Raw genomic sequence first — 13190 nt, 5'->3', positions numbered from 1 at the left:
GCAGACTTTCAACTATAAAAATAACTCTATTACAACGTGGTGAAGTTGTTATTTCAAGCGCACCAGTTTCAAGTATAGTTTTGTAATTCAATGTGAGTAAGATATTATAAGCACACTCATGTGTTATAACTAAGAGACAAATCTACAACATAATGTGTGATTCAACTTGACAGCTGGTTTGATAACATAAGCACAAATGCACACTGTTACCTATACCTACCTAATTTATTACATATATTAAATGCACACTGTTGTACCTGATAATATAAGTAAACTAGCTTATGGTCGCGAGTTCGTCCGCGTGGACTACACAAATCCCTATTTCACCCCCATAAGAGGTGAATTTTCAAAAATACTTTCTTAACGGATGCCTACGTCATAATAGCTACCTGCATGCCAAATTTCAGCCCGATCCGTCCAGTAGTTTAAGCTGTGCGTTGATAGATCAGTCAGTCACTTTTTCCTTTTATATATTTAAAATTATTAGGTACTACACTTTGACGATGTTTATCAATAAGCTCACGTCACGTATGTTGAAGATATCTTCACACCAAATCAAATATGCGTCATATTTATATGTTGCTGCTTCAGGCAGCGCAAGAACGTGTGGAAGTTCTTACAAGAGATCTACACGTATTTCCTGCAAAAATTGACAATCGGTTGATAACGACCATGTTTAACTGTGAACGCTGCATCTATCGAGACTTTTAGACATATTCTAGACACTTGCACTATCGTAAATATGTCAACCGCAAATCACAGTTTTTCTATCTAAAGACCACACCCATCAAAAACACCACTGACCAGACCATACTATACTAAAGAAAATTAAAACACATTTTATTCGGCCCAATTTTTTTAGGCATGACAACATTTGATGAGAAGTGATAGCCTAAGATTGAACGCGATTTTTGCTGAAAATGACCCACTACGCAAACTTTTATTGATGTGGAAATAGGTGCCATAATACGAAATAGGCGTACTGCCCGTATCAGTAGGAAAATGCAGAATTTTCAATTTTCACGACCTATGCATATACCGATATCAATCTTTAACGAAGAGTTGATTCAACGACGTATTTAACGATTACAAATCCATAATTAATTTATATTTCTACGTAAAAAAAATCCTATTTTCTGTGTAGGTAAAAGGAGGCTAATACTTTCCCACGTATGTCATTGTTGCCATACGAATGACATAATGTCCTAGAAACCATGTAGTCATCGCAATCATATGGCTTCGCTATGAAAATGAAGCTCATGGTGCAATAAAATGATTAGAAAACTCACGTAGAGTAATGACACTTTTCCCAGTTATATTTTTAGGGTGCCATACCTCAAAAGGAAAAAAGGAACGCTTATAGGATCACTTTGATGTCTGTCTGCCTGTCCATATGTCGTGTCTGTCAAGAATACCTACAGGGACCTAGAATCATAAAATTTGGCAGGCAGGTAGGTCTTATAGCACAAGTAAAGGAAAAAAATGGTGTTCATAATAGTTTTTGTTTAATAGGCTACTTGACAATTTTTTTAAGTTGGTCTTAAATGGTTAATATTTGTCCTATTATATCAAAAAAATTAACACTATATTTTTTTGCGCCCTAAAAACCGTAAAACTTTAATTTAAAAAAATATTTTTCTTAGACAGGTGAAAACACTGTCGGCCATGTTTGGCCGATAGATTATCTGTGCTCTGACGTCATGCATTTGTAAACAACAGTATAACCACACAGGGTTATACTGTTGTTTACAAATGCATGACGTCAGAGCACAGATAATCTATCGGCCAAACATGGCCGACAGTGTTTTCACCTGTCTAAGAAAAATATTTTTTTAAATTAAAGTTTTACGGTTTTTAGGGCGCAAAAAAATATAGTGTTAATTTTTTTGATATAATAGGACAAATATTAACCATTTAAGACCAACTTAAAAAAATTGTCAAGTAGCCTATTGTGCAAAATGTCGAAAAATACGATACTCATACCCCGATTGCCATCTCGACCTGTCGCGGACTATACATACCAAGTTTATATTATTATGTTAACACTAGGTACGTCTAATATTATGTGGGTCACGTAAAAGCTACCAAGAAGAAATTGATGGGTTATTCATGTACCATAAAACCACGCTTTAACACGTTATCATCCCTTGAGAGACATACATCTAGAAGTATAACAAGCGGAGGGAAAATCATGGCTGAATTTCTTATGTTGATACAATTTGGTATCTTTTATTAGATAGTTCTTTTCTACGTTTTGTGTTTGAGAGATAAGTACAAATTGAGGCAAAGACATGAGGTCACCAGTTTTTCGTTTCTCAACAATAATGTCGGGTCGCAAAAAACAATGTGGAAAAGTAGTGTCCCTAATTATCGAAAAAGAAACGCTATTACAGAGTTGGACTGATCTAGAACTCTTGACATACAGACAACGAAGTTATCCTATAAGGGCTCCTTTTTTCTCAGGAGATACAGAATCCTAAAAAGGGCAGCGATTTTCAGTTGAAACACTCTATTACTCTTTTTTTTACCTGAAGTAGAATAATAATTTGTTAAACAGCCCACCACCATTGTTAATAAGAATAGGCTTACCGATGGAAAGGCAGTACAAAAGTGACACGTCTACTTATCATGGCATGCAGTTAACAGCGGCGCCTTACCTGAAAGGAAAAAGACATTAATTAATTTGTATCCACAATGAGGATTAAAATAATTACTACATACATCATCGTGGAAAGAACGGATAAACGTAGATAAATAAATGAATAAAAATATTTTTTATTCAATTAAACTTTTACAAGTATTTTTGAATCGTCAGAGGCATCTACCACTCGGAGTACTACTGATTCGGAATGCCTTTCCTACCGAGAAGAACCAGCAAGAAACTCGGCGGTAGAGGTTCCATGGTGTAAGAACGGCAAGCTCACTGGAAAGCGCAGTGTTACCAGGCCGCATGCTAGATAGAGAGACGACCCCAAGCAAGTACCTAGCAGAGACACGTTAAATATAAGACTGAGGCCATACGATGCATATTTCCGGTGCGTTGCGGCGCTGTCGATTTGATTGTCGCTCCGGCAGATAGTATGGCATTGCAACGCACCACCCCTGACAGACAGACACACTTTCGCATTTATAATATTAGTATGGATAGTACCTAATGCTTGATGTTACGTTCACAAAGAATTAAGCATCGAGCATGTATGCAGGTGTAGATTTAGCACGCAAAAACTGAACCCATTCGCTCGGAAACGGTTGCACCAACAACGATGAGAAACAAAGCCATAAGTCAGTCTAACTTTTGGTTGTGTTCCACCGCGTTGGAAATGGTCCCGACCGCGTATATGGGTCCCAGTTAACTCAGACGTGATATATTTTCGTACAAAACAAACACTTTAATCGAGAGACTCGAAAAAAATGGGAAGTTCACTAAAGTTGTACAAAAAGAACTCTGACTTAAACAGGAGCTAGACAGAATTCAATTGTCAAGTTAAATATAGGCTTTATAAAAAACTAGACTGGACTTGCACTGATGGACGGGGCTACGTCTGCGTGGGTTTAGTTTTTTTAAATCTCGCAGAAACTCGTTGATTTTCCAGGACCAAGTGTTCCGGAATGCAAGCTATCTCTGTACCAAATTTCGTCAAAATCGGTTAAACGGATGGGCCGTGAAAAGTTGACAGACAGACATACTTTCGGATTTATAATAATATTAGTATGTATGTATGTTTTTCATTGAATCTAGCTCAGACCATTGTAACATGTAGCTACTTGTACTGTAATAGAGAAACAAAGTCATAACTTTTATTTTAAATAATAAAATGTATCATAACAATACATATTATTCTGTAATTATGTATATTCAAGTCATTTTAAATAAATACATAAATGAAACTTTTATTTTCAATCATCTTGTTACACACATACGAGTACATGGATTTGATTTGCGTGCTTGTTGGCGTAAGCATATACAAAAAAAATGTTACAAGATCAAGAACTGGCTATCGTAGCTAGATTTTTAGATCTGTGTTAAGGGTAAGAACTGCAAATTTTGCCGGTGCAACATTTGCAAATGCAAAATAAGCTCATATTTTTTAATACATTTTTCACGTAGCGTAAGCAGCTTTAACTTATTCACACAAACAAGTCACTCGACGAAAATCAACAGTTGTGAGAGAGCAGCTTCGGACTTCACAAAAAGAGCGCCCAAATCAGCTACAAAACAGAATTTTTGATTAACTTGAAAACGTGAAACGTAATTTTGTAAAACACTGAATTTTTTATGTTAGTTCTTCAGTGTTTAGTCGAATTGTATACTTTGTGTAATAAGGGCCTATACCGACACTATAGTAATATTATAATTATGCGAAAGTGTGTGTCTGCTAGCTTTTCACGGCCGATCCATTCAACCAATTTTGACGAAATTTTGTACGAAGAACTTCCATCCCGGTGCACAAATAAGGTATTTTCTATCCCAGAAAATAAAAAAGTTTCCACGGGATTTTAAAACACAAATTCACATACACTAACTCACGGGCATCATCTATTTTTCATTCTGGACACTGATAAAGGTTACCTATACTTTAAATCGAAGAGAAGTAGAGTAATAATAAAAGAAACAACTAAATTCGAAATCTTCATTTTAATTTAATTAATTTTTAATAAATTATTTGATTTTAAATACATATTATAAAATAAGATGTGTTAACAGCTATGAAGTCGCACTTAAATAGCTGAAGTGCGCACTAGGCTTTAGGGTGCGTCCACATCTGGCGAATGTGCCGCGAATGTGCAGCTCGCGAGCCGTTTGCGAGCTGCCCGCGAGCTGCCCGCGAGCTGCACGCGAGCAGTCACGGCAATGGTTTGGTGCGCCTCTAGCGCAACTCATGCAAGGCTCGTAAAAGGCGAGCGCGCGGCGCGCGATCTGCGCGCACTCAATTCTCGCGCTTACAGTTCCGTTTACTGGCTCAGTACTTCCGAAGATGTCGGACGACACTAGTGCTTTTAATATAATTGCTGCATCATTAGCTATTATATTACTGATAAAAAGGAAAAAAAAGAGACAACGGCGTTGGTGGCAAAATCCTATTTTTAAAAGAAAACAGAATATAGTAGCGGAGTTGAAAAGCCATCAATTAAGCGGACACTATGCCAATTTTTTAAAATTGTCACCAGAATTATATCAAAATCTTCTACATATGGTTAGTTTCAAGATTGCTAAAAAGGAAACGCATAGGCTACCAATTTCAGTTGAAAATAAATTAAGTTTGACATTACGATTCTTGGCCACTGGAGATTCCTACACAAGCTTGCAGTACCTTTTTAGAATTTCTAAGCAAAGTATAAGTATTATTATTCCTGAAGTGTGTTTGGCGATTATCAAGTGTTTAAAGGAAAACGTACGTGTGAGTATTTTTCCAATTATTTTTATTTAAAAATCAAATAGCCTTTTTTATAAGCAACATACAAGTTTACGAAAAGAAAGTATTAATATTGAAACAAATCATCGAGGCTGTCATTCGTATCTTCTGTCGAATAATTACTTTCCTGACTGTGCGGTCTGGACGTAGAAGCACTTTGAGAATAAGTTGTATAACCTTGCACATCTGGTTGATAATTATAGTACCCAGAATCGGCTTTCATTATGACATCAAATATTGCCTTTTGAACCATATTTTTTGTTAAACGTGAATAAGATTCCATTTTGGCTCCAATAAAATTTATAAATGAATGGACTTCTTGTGACAACTTGGAATTATCGCTCAATTTTTCTGTAGCAGTCTTTAAAACTTGTAGGGCTTCAGTTACGATTTTATCATCCGTCGATTTTTTCTTTTTGGGCGGCGGAGGTTCAATAAAAGACAGGTTGCTTTCGGTGTCAGTATTTATTCCATCATCTTGTACCTGTTCCTCATCCACTTTATCTTGTTCTGTATCTGCTTGTTCCTGTAATAATGTTTTTATATTTATATTATTATTATTCAGGTGCCAAGGAGACCAGATATATGGCTAGAAGTGAGTAAAGGATTCGAAGATAAATGGCATTTGCCCCATTGCATTGGCGCAATAGACGGTAAACATATAGTCATACAGGCACCTCCGAAAAGTGGAACTGAATATCATAATTACAAATCTACTTTTAGTATTGTTCTGTTTGCACTGGTAGACTCAGATTATAAATTTATGTTTGCTGATGTTGGTTGCCAGGGGCGTATATCTGATGGAGGGATATTCAAAGATACAGAGTTCTACAAGATGATGCAAAATGGCACCTTAAATTTACCACAAGAAAAAGCATTACCTTATAGGACTAAAGCGATACCCTACTTCTTTGTTGCTGACAGCGCTTTTGCTCTAGATAAACATGTGATGAAACCATACTCCGGTAACCACAGTAAAGGCACTCCGGAACGTATTTTTAACTATAGATTAAGCAGAGCTCGCAGAATTGTTGAAAGTGCATTTGGCATTGCATCATCCATTTTTAGGGTACTTAGAAAACCCATGATATTAAAACCAGAAGTTGCTGAAGTGGTCGTTATGAGTATTATTCACTTGCATAATTATTTGAAACTGAACGCCACCAATACTTATACTACTAATTCTAATATGTACATCAATCAATCCGTACCTAATTTCACATCTCTTTCAAATATTCAAACACCACAAATAAGATATTCCAGAGAAATAAACGAAATAAGAGATGAGATTGCTTCTTATTGTGTAAATGAAGGCCGTATTGCATTTCAAGATAAATATTGTTGATTTAATTACTTACAGTATTTAAACGTTTCCTTGGTTTATCCCGATCAGCTAAAAAGGAAAAAGCGTCGTAGGCAAACCATCTACTTTTGTAAGTCTCGGATGCACCTAAAAATATATGTAGAATAATATTAGTTACATAGTCAATTTAATTAATAAAATAAGACACAAAAAGTAACAAGTAGTTTTTACTCACCTTTCCCTGTCCCTTTACTTTTTTGACTTTTTCCTTTCTCTCTTCTAAAAGAAGATAAAAGACTTAACAGTTTGCTACGGCATTGTTCATAATCGCTTCCCATTATAGCACCTATTTCTTTCCACGCATCATTTTTTAGATTTTTTCTATAGTAATATTGATCTTTGGGATCCCACAAAACTGGAAATCTTTTATATGTTTCAATTAAGCGTAAACAATTTTCCTCCGTCCACTCCATGACAACACGTACTTAGCCTCCAGTAATCAGAAACGAACTGAGCGGAGGGGTGCGGGCCGCGGGGCTTGAGGCGCGGGCGGAAGGAAGACGCGAGCCGCTAGCGCGCCGCCCGCTCGCTGATCGCGTACGGCGCATAGGTTGCGCGCGAACTGCGCGCGGGCGGCGCAGGAGCGGCTCACGAACAAAAATGCACGCGCGCAGCTCGCGGGCAGCTCGCAAACGGCTCGCGAGCTGCACATTCGCGGCACATTCGCCAGATGTGGACGCACCCTTACATTTTTCAATGTCAGTCAAACTTCGCACACAAAAAGAAAAAATAAAGGGGAGTGCACCCTCGGATTTCACAAAAAGAGCGTCATTAAAACCGCCCTGAAACCGAATAGACGACAAACATTGGAACGTCAAAGGTAAATTTGATGTGCTGCCAAAAAGGGTGTAAAAATAATATGGGAAAGTTGAATTGGAATAGGAGCGGTGGCGTTTATACGGGTTTTAATTACTTTCATATCGCTCTTTATTTTTTTGCAGAATGCGAAATGTATGACTGAACCTTACACACAGGTAAGTAGAGGGTATATTATATGCTGAAGAGAATTTCACTTGTAAAAGCTTAGTAAGCTTTTTGTTTTACACTCATTTCTTCTTCAACTGAAGTAAAAATTTTAGCGTTTAAACTATCGTGAGTGATTTCCATTATACATAGTATAATTCTACGCGCGCAGTCTTAAACGCGACGCGACGCATGCACGAACTGAGCCCCTTGATAAAGGACCCCGGATGGGTTCGAAACTAGTCGGGCTAACGTCGACTGGATACGTGAGTATAGCCGTATAAATATACTATATATAATGATAATATGTAAAAATTGTACAAAATTTCGATTTTCATCTGATAGTATCGCAAAGAAAGAGTTCTCAAGGACATTTTTGTCTTCGTGCTTGACTCTACTTTATAACAGATAGGTATAGATTCAAATCTGACGTATGTAACTCCTCTTCCAGGTTAAAATAGGAGTTTAGAAACTTTGTAAACTATGCACAGGCGTTGGTACCTACTCTTAATGACAAGCCAACAATACTATTGCCTTAGGGATATCCTTCCCGCCCATTGTTCAAATAAAGTAAATGAGCACAGCCAGAGTTCATACTGCTGTGAAAATGTATGCAGATTGCAGAGTACTCTCACTTTGGTATATTATTATACTCTGAATATTCTTGTAGATCGTAAGAGCGATCACGCACTCATCCGATCCGAGTCCGTGAAAATACGGATATAAAAAACTCAGACCGAACTCAGTATTGCTTACGCACTAATCCGATCTCCGATCAATTCCAAGCTATTCATATGACATCTTTGGCATATTTACGTCCGTCATTCCTACGCAGAGCTTATAGAGAGAGCCAGCGCGTGCCAGACCTTCGTTATTTTATAAAAGCTGACAGTTTCTCTGCGTATTGTCCTCAACACTGGGAGGAACGTTTGTTTTGTATTGAAGAAAGTAGTTTATAAGATTAGCCCGAACAAACAGTACTCAACGCAGCGGGGAGTTTGATTCATAATAAACGCAGTGATTTTCACTGAATTGTCAATTAAAGCAAGAAAGGACCAACTTGACATCCAATTAAAAAACTATTAAAAATTCATGTGTATAGCAGGCACACGCCGTGTGCGCGAGCTTTAACAAACGGCAGTGCGACATCGACAGAGTGACATTCCAGGCAAAGAATAGTCGACAATACCATTGCCCCGAGGTATTTGCTTCCCCCGTTGTCCGTACAGTAACAGTATGATATATGAGTTTCATGTCCGAGTGTCTAGAAGATAACATGAATGGAATACCAAGCGTATCCAGTGTCTATTGCCCATGCGTTATTAGGGCTTAAAGAACTACTTTACTGTTCCCTCAGGCACGTAGCGAAACACAGCAGCCTTTATAATATAGCATCGAATAACGTAACTAAAACGTCTATTGCAAAAAAAATCCGACGTTGTCAAGGGATGTCCGACAGAAGCAATGATTCTACCAATCCAGTCCAAGATTAAGTCACCGATATTGGCGTCTTTTCTTATTTTATGATATAGGGCCTTTAATTATTTTTTACGGATAGGCGTATATATACATATATATATATATATATATATATATATATATATATATATGCTATAACTTGTAAATTAGGTAACTACATGCGTTTACTAAACATGATAATATAATATGTCTGGTCCCTTTCCATGAACCAGCTAATCCTAGAATTATTCAAATTCAAACTTGCGCAGTGCAGATAATTTTGTTCTTCTTATAATATAAGTTTAGTACATCTGGGTTAAACTCGGCTTAAACTTAATTCGACATTAAAGTGTCTTGCATGGCATGTTTAATATTATAATTGTCAATTAAATTAGCTGAGTTTAGCATTTAAGCTCGATATCACGAATTCTAATTTTAAGGAAAAATAATATAAGTGCCTGTTTGGTTTGATAATTTTTTTATAATATACAGCAAGTACAATTTTTTTTAACATTTCGGTGAAATAGCACCATAATTATTGGTTGTAAGTCGAAACGTGCGGCATTAATTAATATTTAAAATGAAGGTATAAAAAAGAGTATCTATAGGTGTAATGGGAACATTCCTAGCATGCTAGGAATCAGCAGTTATTACCGCTAGCACCAAACTCCAAAATTTAATATAAAATGTCCTTACGAATAGTTAGAAGAGTAAATCTTTGCTTCCTTAAAAAAGGTGAAGAATAAATAAAAATAGAATTAAAACTGTATAAAGCACCCAATCTTCTTAAACAAGTACTCCATAGCGCAGTCTTCGAGATGCCGGCAAAGGTCGGATGAAATATTGAAAACTTCGTGGATTTTGAAATTTCTTAGCGCACTACGGGAATGCAAACTAGGGAAATGGAAAACTGTTGGCACCAACTCGGTACAAATCAATACCATCCCTCTAAAATATTGAACACTTGAATAATGGCGTGGGCTCGTAACAGTTTTCTGGAATTGAATGGAGAATCTATAAATAATTCTTAAACGAGGAACTTATATCTATGGATCTTCCAAATCAGTTCATGCAAAATTAATTCTAATGCTATCATTATCCTTAGAAATGAGGCCCATGTTCAGAAGGACATTAACCGTCTTGATAACCAAATTTTACGCACTTCAAGTAGGTATGTGCATAAGTGTGCCCAATATCACTACTACGTAAATGTCCTTAGGCTGAACAGATTAATTTAACGTCGAACCTAACTATGCTCAATCTATTCAATAAAAAGACTTGTCCAGACTGACAGATTGATCTATCAACGCACAGCCTAAACCGCTGGGGTTAGAAACGTGAAGTTTAACCAGTAGGTTTGGCACCCACTAAGGATGGATTTTTGGAAATTCAACCCCTAAGAGGGCTTGCAGTTTGTATGAAAGTCCGTCATTTTTAAAGTTGTATCGATGAAAATTGGTATGCGAGCTTTCGGTTAAAATTAACAAATACAAGATTTTTGAAAATTCTACTCCCAAGGGGATGAAAGTTTGTATGAAAATCCGTCATTTTTCAAGTTATTTCCATAAAAATTGGTATTTGGGTTTTCGGTTACAAATGAAGACATACGTGTTTCAGGATTATTGGAAATTCCACCCCTACTAAGCTGATTTCTAAATTCCACCTGAGCGAAGCTGGGGCGGGTCAGCTTGTAATTCTATAAAATTGATGCTAGCTCGTCAAGCCTGTATCTGCCTTGAAACTTGACTCTAGATAGTTTGAGAATATTTTATAAGTGTTCCTCATAGCCGCTCTACGATTACGTAAATCTCCTCGGTCTGAACAGATTTAATAACTGAAAGAGTAAACCTAGCTCCGCAAACAGCTGGCAGCGGTCTCCGGTCCCCGCTACACAGGCAGAAGTAGTAAATTTTTAAAAAACTTTTATTACTACTTTCGCAAACTTGGCTTAAGGTGACGCAGGACGCTCGACCAAAATTGGCAGCGCACGTGGGTAACATGTTTGCTTTTCACTTGACATTGTATGAGAAAGTTGAGAGGCACGATGATTTTCACTGAAATCAAGCGCGCGAAAAGGGTTTAGGAAAAGTATTTTTGAGAAAAAACTGCTGAATTTATGTTTGCAAAGTAAAGTTATTTCAACTAATGAATAAATAAACAACGTCTAATGATAAATTGTTTTAGAATTTTCATATCCCTAATCTTATTTATTTACGCCCAAAGTTGTCATTAATTAAGTGATAAAATAGGAATCTTTTGAGCCTCGTAACTTTTAAATCAATATTTTATTCAATATTTTATATATCAATAAACCTAGATAATGACGAGATAAATCGATATAATTCTTAGTTTTGTGCGTACAATATCGAATATTGTTGTATTTTCCCTCCTACGTTTGTATGGAGAAAGCACCGAACTGAGCTACCTTAACTGGGACAGCTACTGAGTTTGCGAAGGATTCATTTACTGTTTTATGATTTTTTTAACTGGCTTATGTCGGTTACACTGTTTGTTAATAAATGGGCAATTAGGAAGGCAAGATACGAGTCGGTTTTTCACCTATACAAACAATGGCATACTGACAAGCTATTTAAAGCAAACATATAAGATGCAACGTGTAGTGTATCAAATCAAATCGTGGTATTCTAAGATCAGGATACTACCAAAACCCAGTACCAGTAGTTTGATAATTGATTATTTTTGTTCCCATAGCGTTCAGGGACGACGCCGTGTAGAGAAAAAAACATAAATACACAGTATACTCATGTCTACCATCCATCGCTGACATGCCACTACACCATAGTTATAGACATGAACATTTCTATAAAGTTGATTTTGTTACACATATTAGAAAAAAATGTAACTGAAGTAGCTACAGGAACTTGGGTAGCAAGCAATACAGATTTGAAATAGAACTTTACCACCATGTAATGTGCTGTTTCTAGACTTCCATCCCAAGTTCTCGCAGCCACATTTGGCAAAATGAAGTCCCTAATTAATGCATTCAAAGCAGTCACGTGGCGCAAATAGTTCGTGGCGTAGCCGCGAGCCAGACCGCTATTAGCTGAATGTTTGCCGACTAACGTTTGCTCTTAACTTATTAAATCTCCTTCTATACTATGAACGATAAGAGCATTTTATGTAGTCTAATAGTGGCATAATGGCAGTTATATTTCGTCCCGAAAGTTCTCGACAATTAACACAATTCCACAAAAGGCGTTTATACAATTTAAAGTAATTAGGTCATCATCATCATCATGATCAACCCATCGCCGGCTCATTACTGAGGACGCATCTCCTCTCAGAATGAGAAGAGTTTGGCCATAGTAGGTATATGAATTTTAAACAGAGCTTGAACTTCTGAACAGTAATATAGGAGCTCGCCTAATAAGCTATGAACGTAAAGATATAAACTACAAATAGAATAAAATTGATAATGTCTCAAATGATATAAAAATGCTGAAACAGAGAAGACCGTAAGAAACGTGAATAACAACAATAGCGATGACAATAAAAACGATTGCGTCATAACGAGAATGTTCCCCGTTTTTCCTTAATCGAAAAATGTCACAACAATAACTTCCTCGGTGGCACTCTAGCCTCTCCGAGAATTCTTAAACACAAAACCTCACACATCGGCATTGTAGGCATTGTGGTGCCATTGTGCTGGCAGTTTGGCAGTCGACAATGGAGGACTAACCGGTGTTACTGGCGAACCAGATGCATTGTTTCAGTGTTTATCGGGACACTTAAGTACAGTTACCTACACATACTCGTATATTGTGTATGTTGATTTTCTATTGAAGGTATATTCTGTAGGTGTGGTGTGTGCGTAACATTAATTCAATTGTATTCTAAGGGCCTGTTTCACAATCGCCAGATAAATTTTATAGAGAGAGAGCCAGCGCGTACCAAACCTTCCTTATTTTATAAAAGCTAAAAATTTCTCTGCGTATTGTCCCCAACACTAGGAGGAACGTTTGTTTGGATCT

General features: G+C 36.9%; 2 protein-coding genes across 8 annotated transcripts in view; both read right to left on the bottom strand.

Annotated features, from left to right (window-relative positions):
* Positions 1–13190, bottom strand: part of Fak (protein tyrosine kinase 2 Fak) — a 163595-nt gene that overhangs the window by 76351 nt on the left and 74054 nt on the right. Inside the window, exon 3 of one of the 7 annotated variants that reach the window (XM_069499864.1) lies at positions 2590–2657. The exons of the other annotated variants lie outside the window; for them this stretch is intronic. Within the exon in view, the coding sequence (XP_069355965.1) occupies positions 2590–2630 (41 nt within the window). The 5' untranslated portion in view covers positions 2631–2657. The remainder of the gene's footprint in view (positions 1–2589; positions 2658–13190) is intronic. 7 annotated transcript variants of the gene reach the window in all.
* On the bottom strand, positions 4142–7408 carry LOC138402577 (uncharacterized). Its single transcript, XM_069499709.1, has 5 exons — positions 6953–7408; positions 6773–6864; positions 5744–5940; positions 4849–5033; positions 4142–4209 (listed from the first exon to the last, which is right to left on the bottom strand). The coding sequence occupies exons 1-5, from the start codon at positions 7188–7190 to the stop codon at positions 4142–4144; spliced, it is 780 nt and encodes a 259-aa protein (XP_069355810.1). The 5' UTR covers positions 7191–7408.

The sequence above is a fragment of the Maniola hyperantus genome, chromosome 7 (assembly GCF_902806685.2).
Source record: "Maniola hyperantus chromosome 7, iAphHyp1.2, whole genome shotgun sequence".
NCBI lineage: Eukaryota > Metazoa > Arthropoda > Insecta > Lepidoptera > Nymphalidae > Maniola > Maniola hyperantus.
The sequence above is the reverse complement of the archived record's forward strand: the minus strand, read 5'-3'. Positions and strand labels throughout refer to the sequence as shown.

What these genes read in the sequence shown, in the direction of transcription:
- LOC138402577 (XM_069499709.1), bottom strand. Translation starts at nt 7,190, where the DNA reads ATGGAGTGGACGGAGGAAAATTGTTTACGCTTAATTGAAACATATAAA. An exon ending in AAATTGAGCGATAATTCCAA is followed by an intron (nt 5,034 to 5,743) that starts GTTGTCACAAGA and finishes CCTTTTTATCAG; the next exon opens with TAATATAATAGCTAATGATG. An exon ending in AGGCGCACCAAACCATTGCC is followed by an intron (nt 4,210 to 4,848) that starts GTGACTGCTCGC and finishes TCTGTTTTGTAG; the next exon opens with CTGATTTGGGCGCTCTTTTT.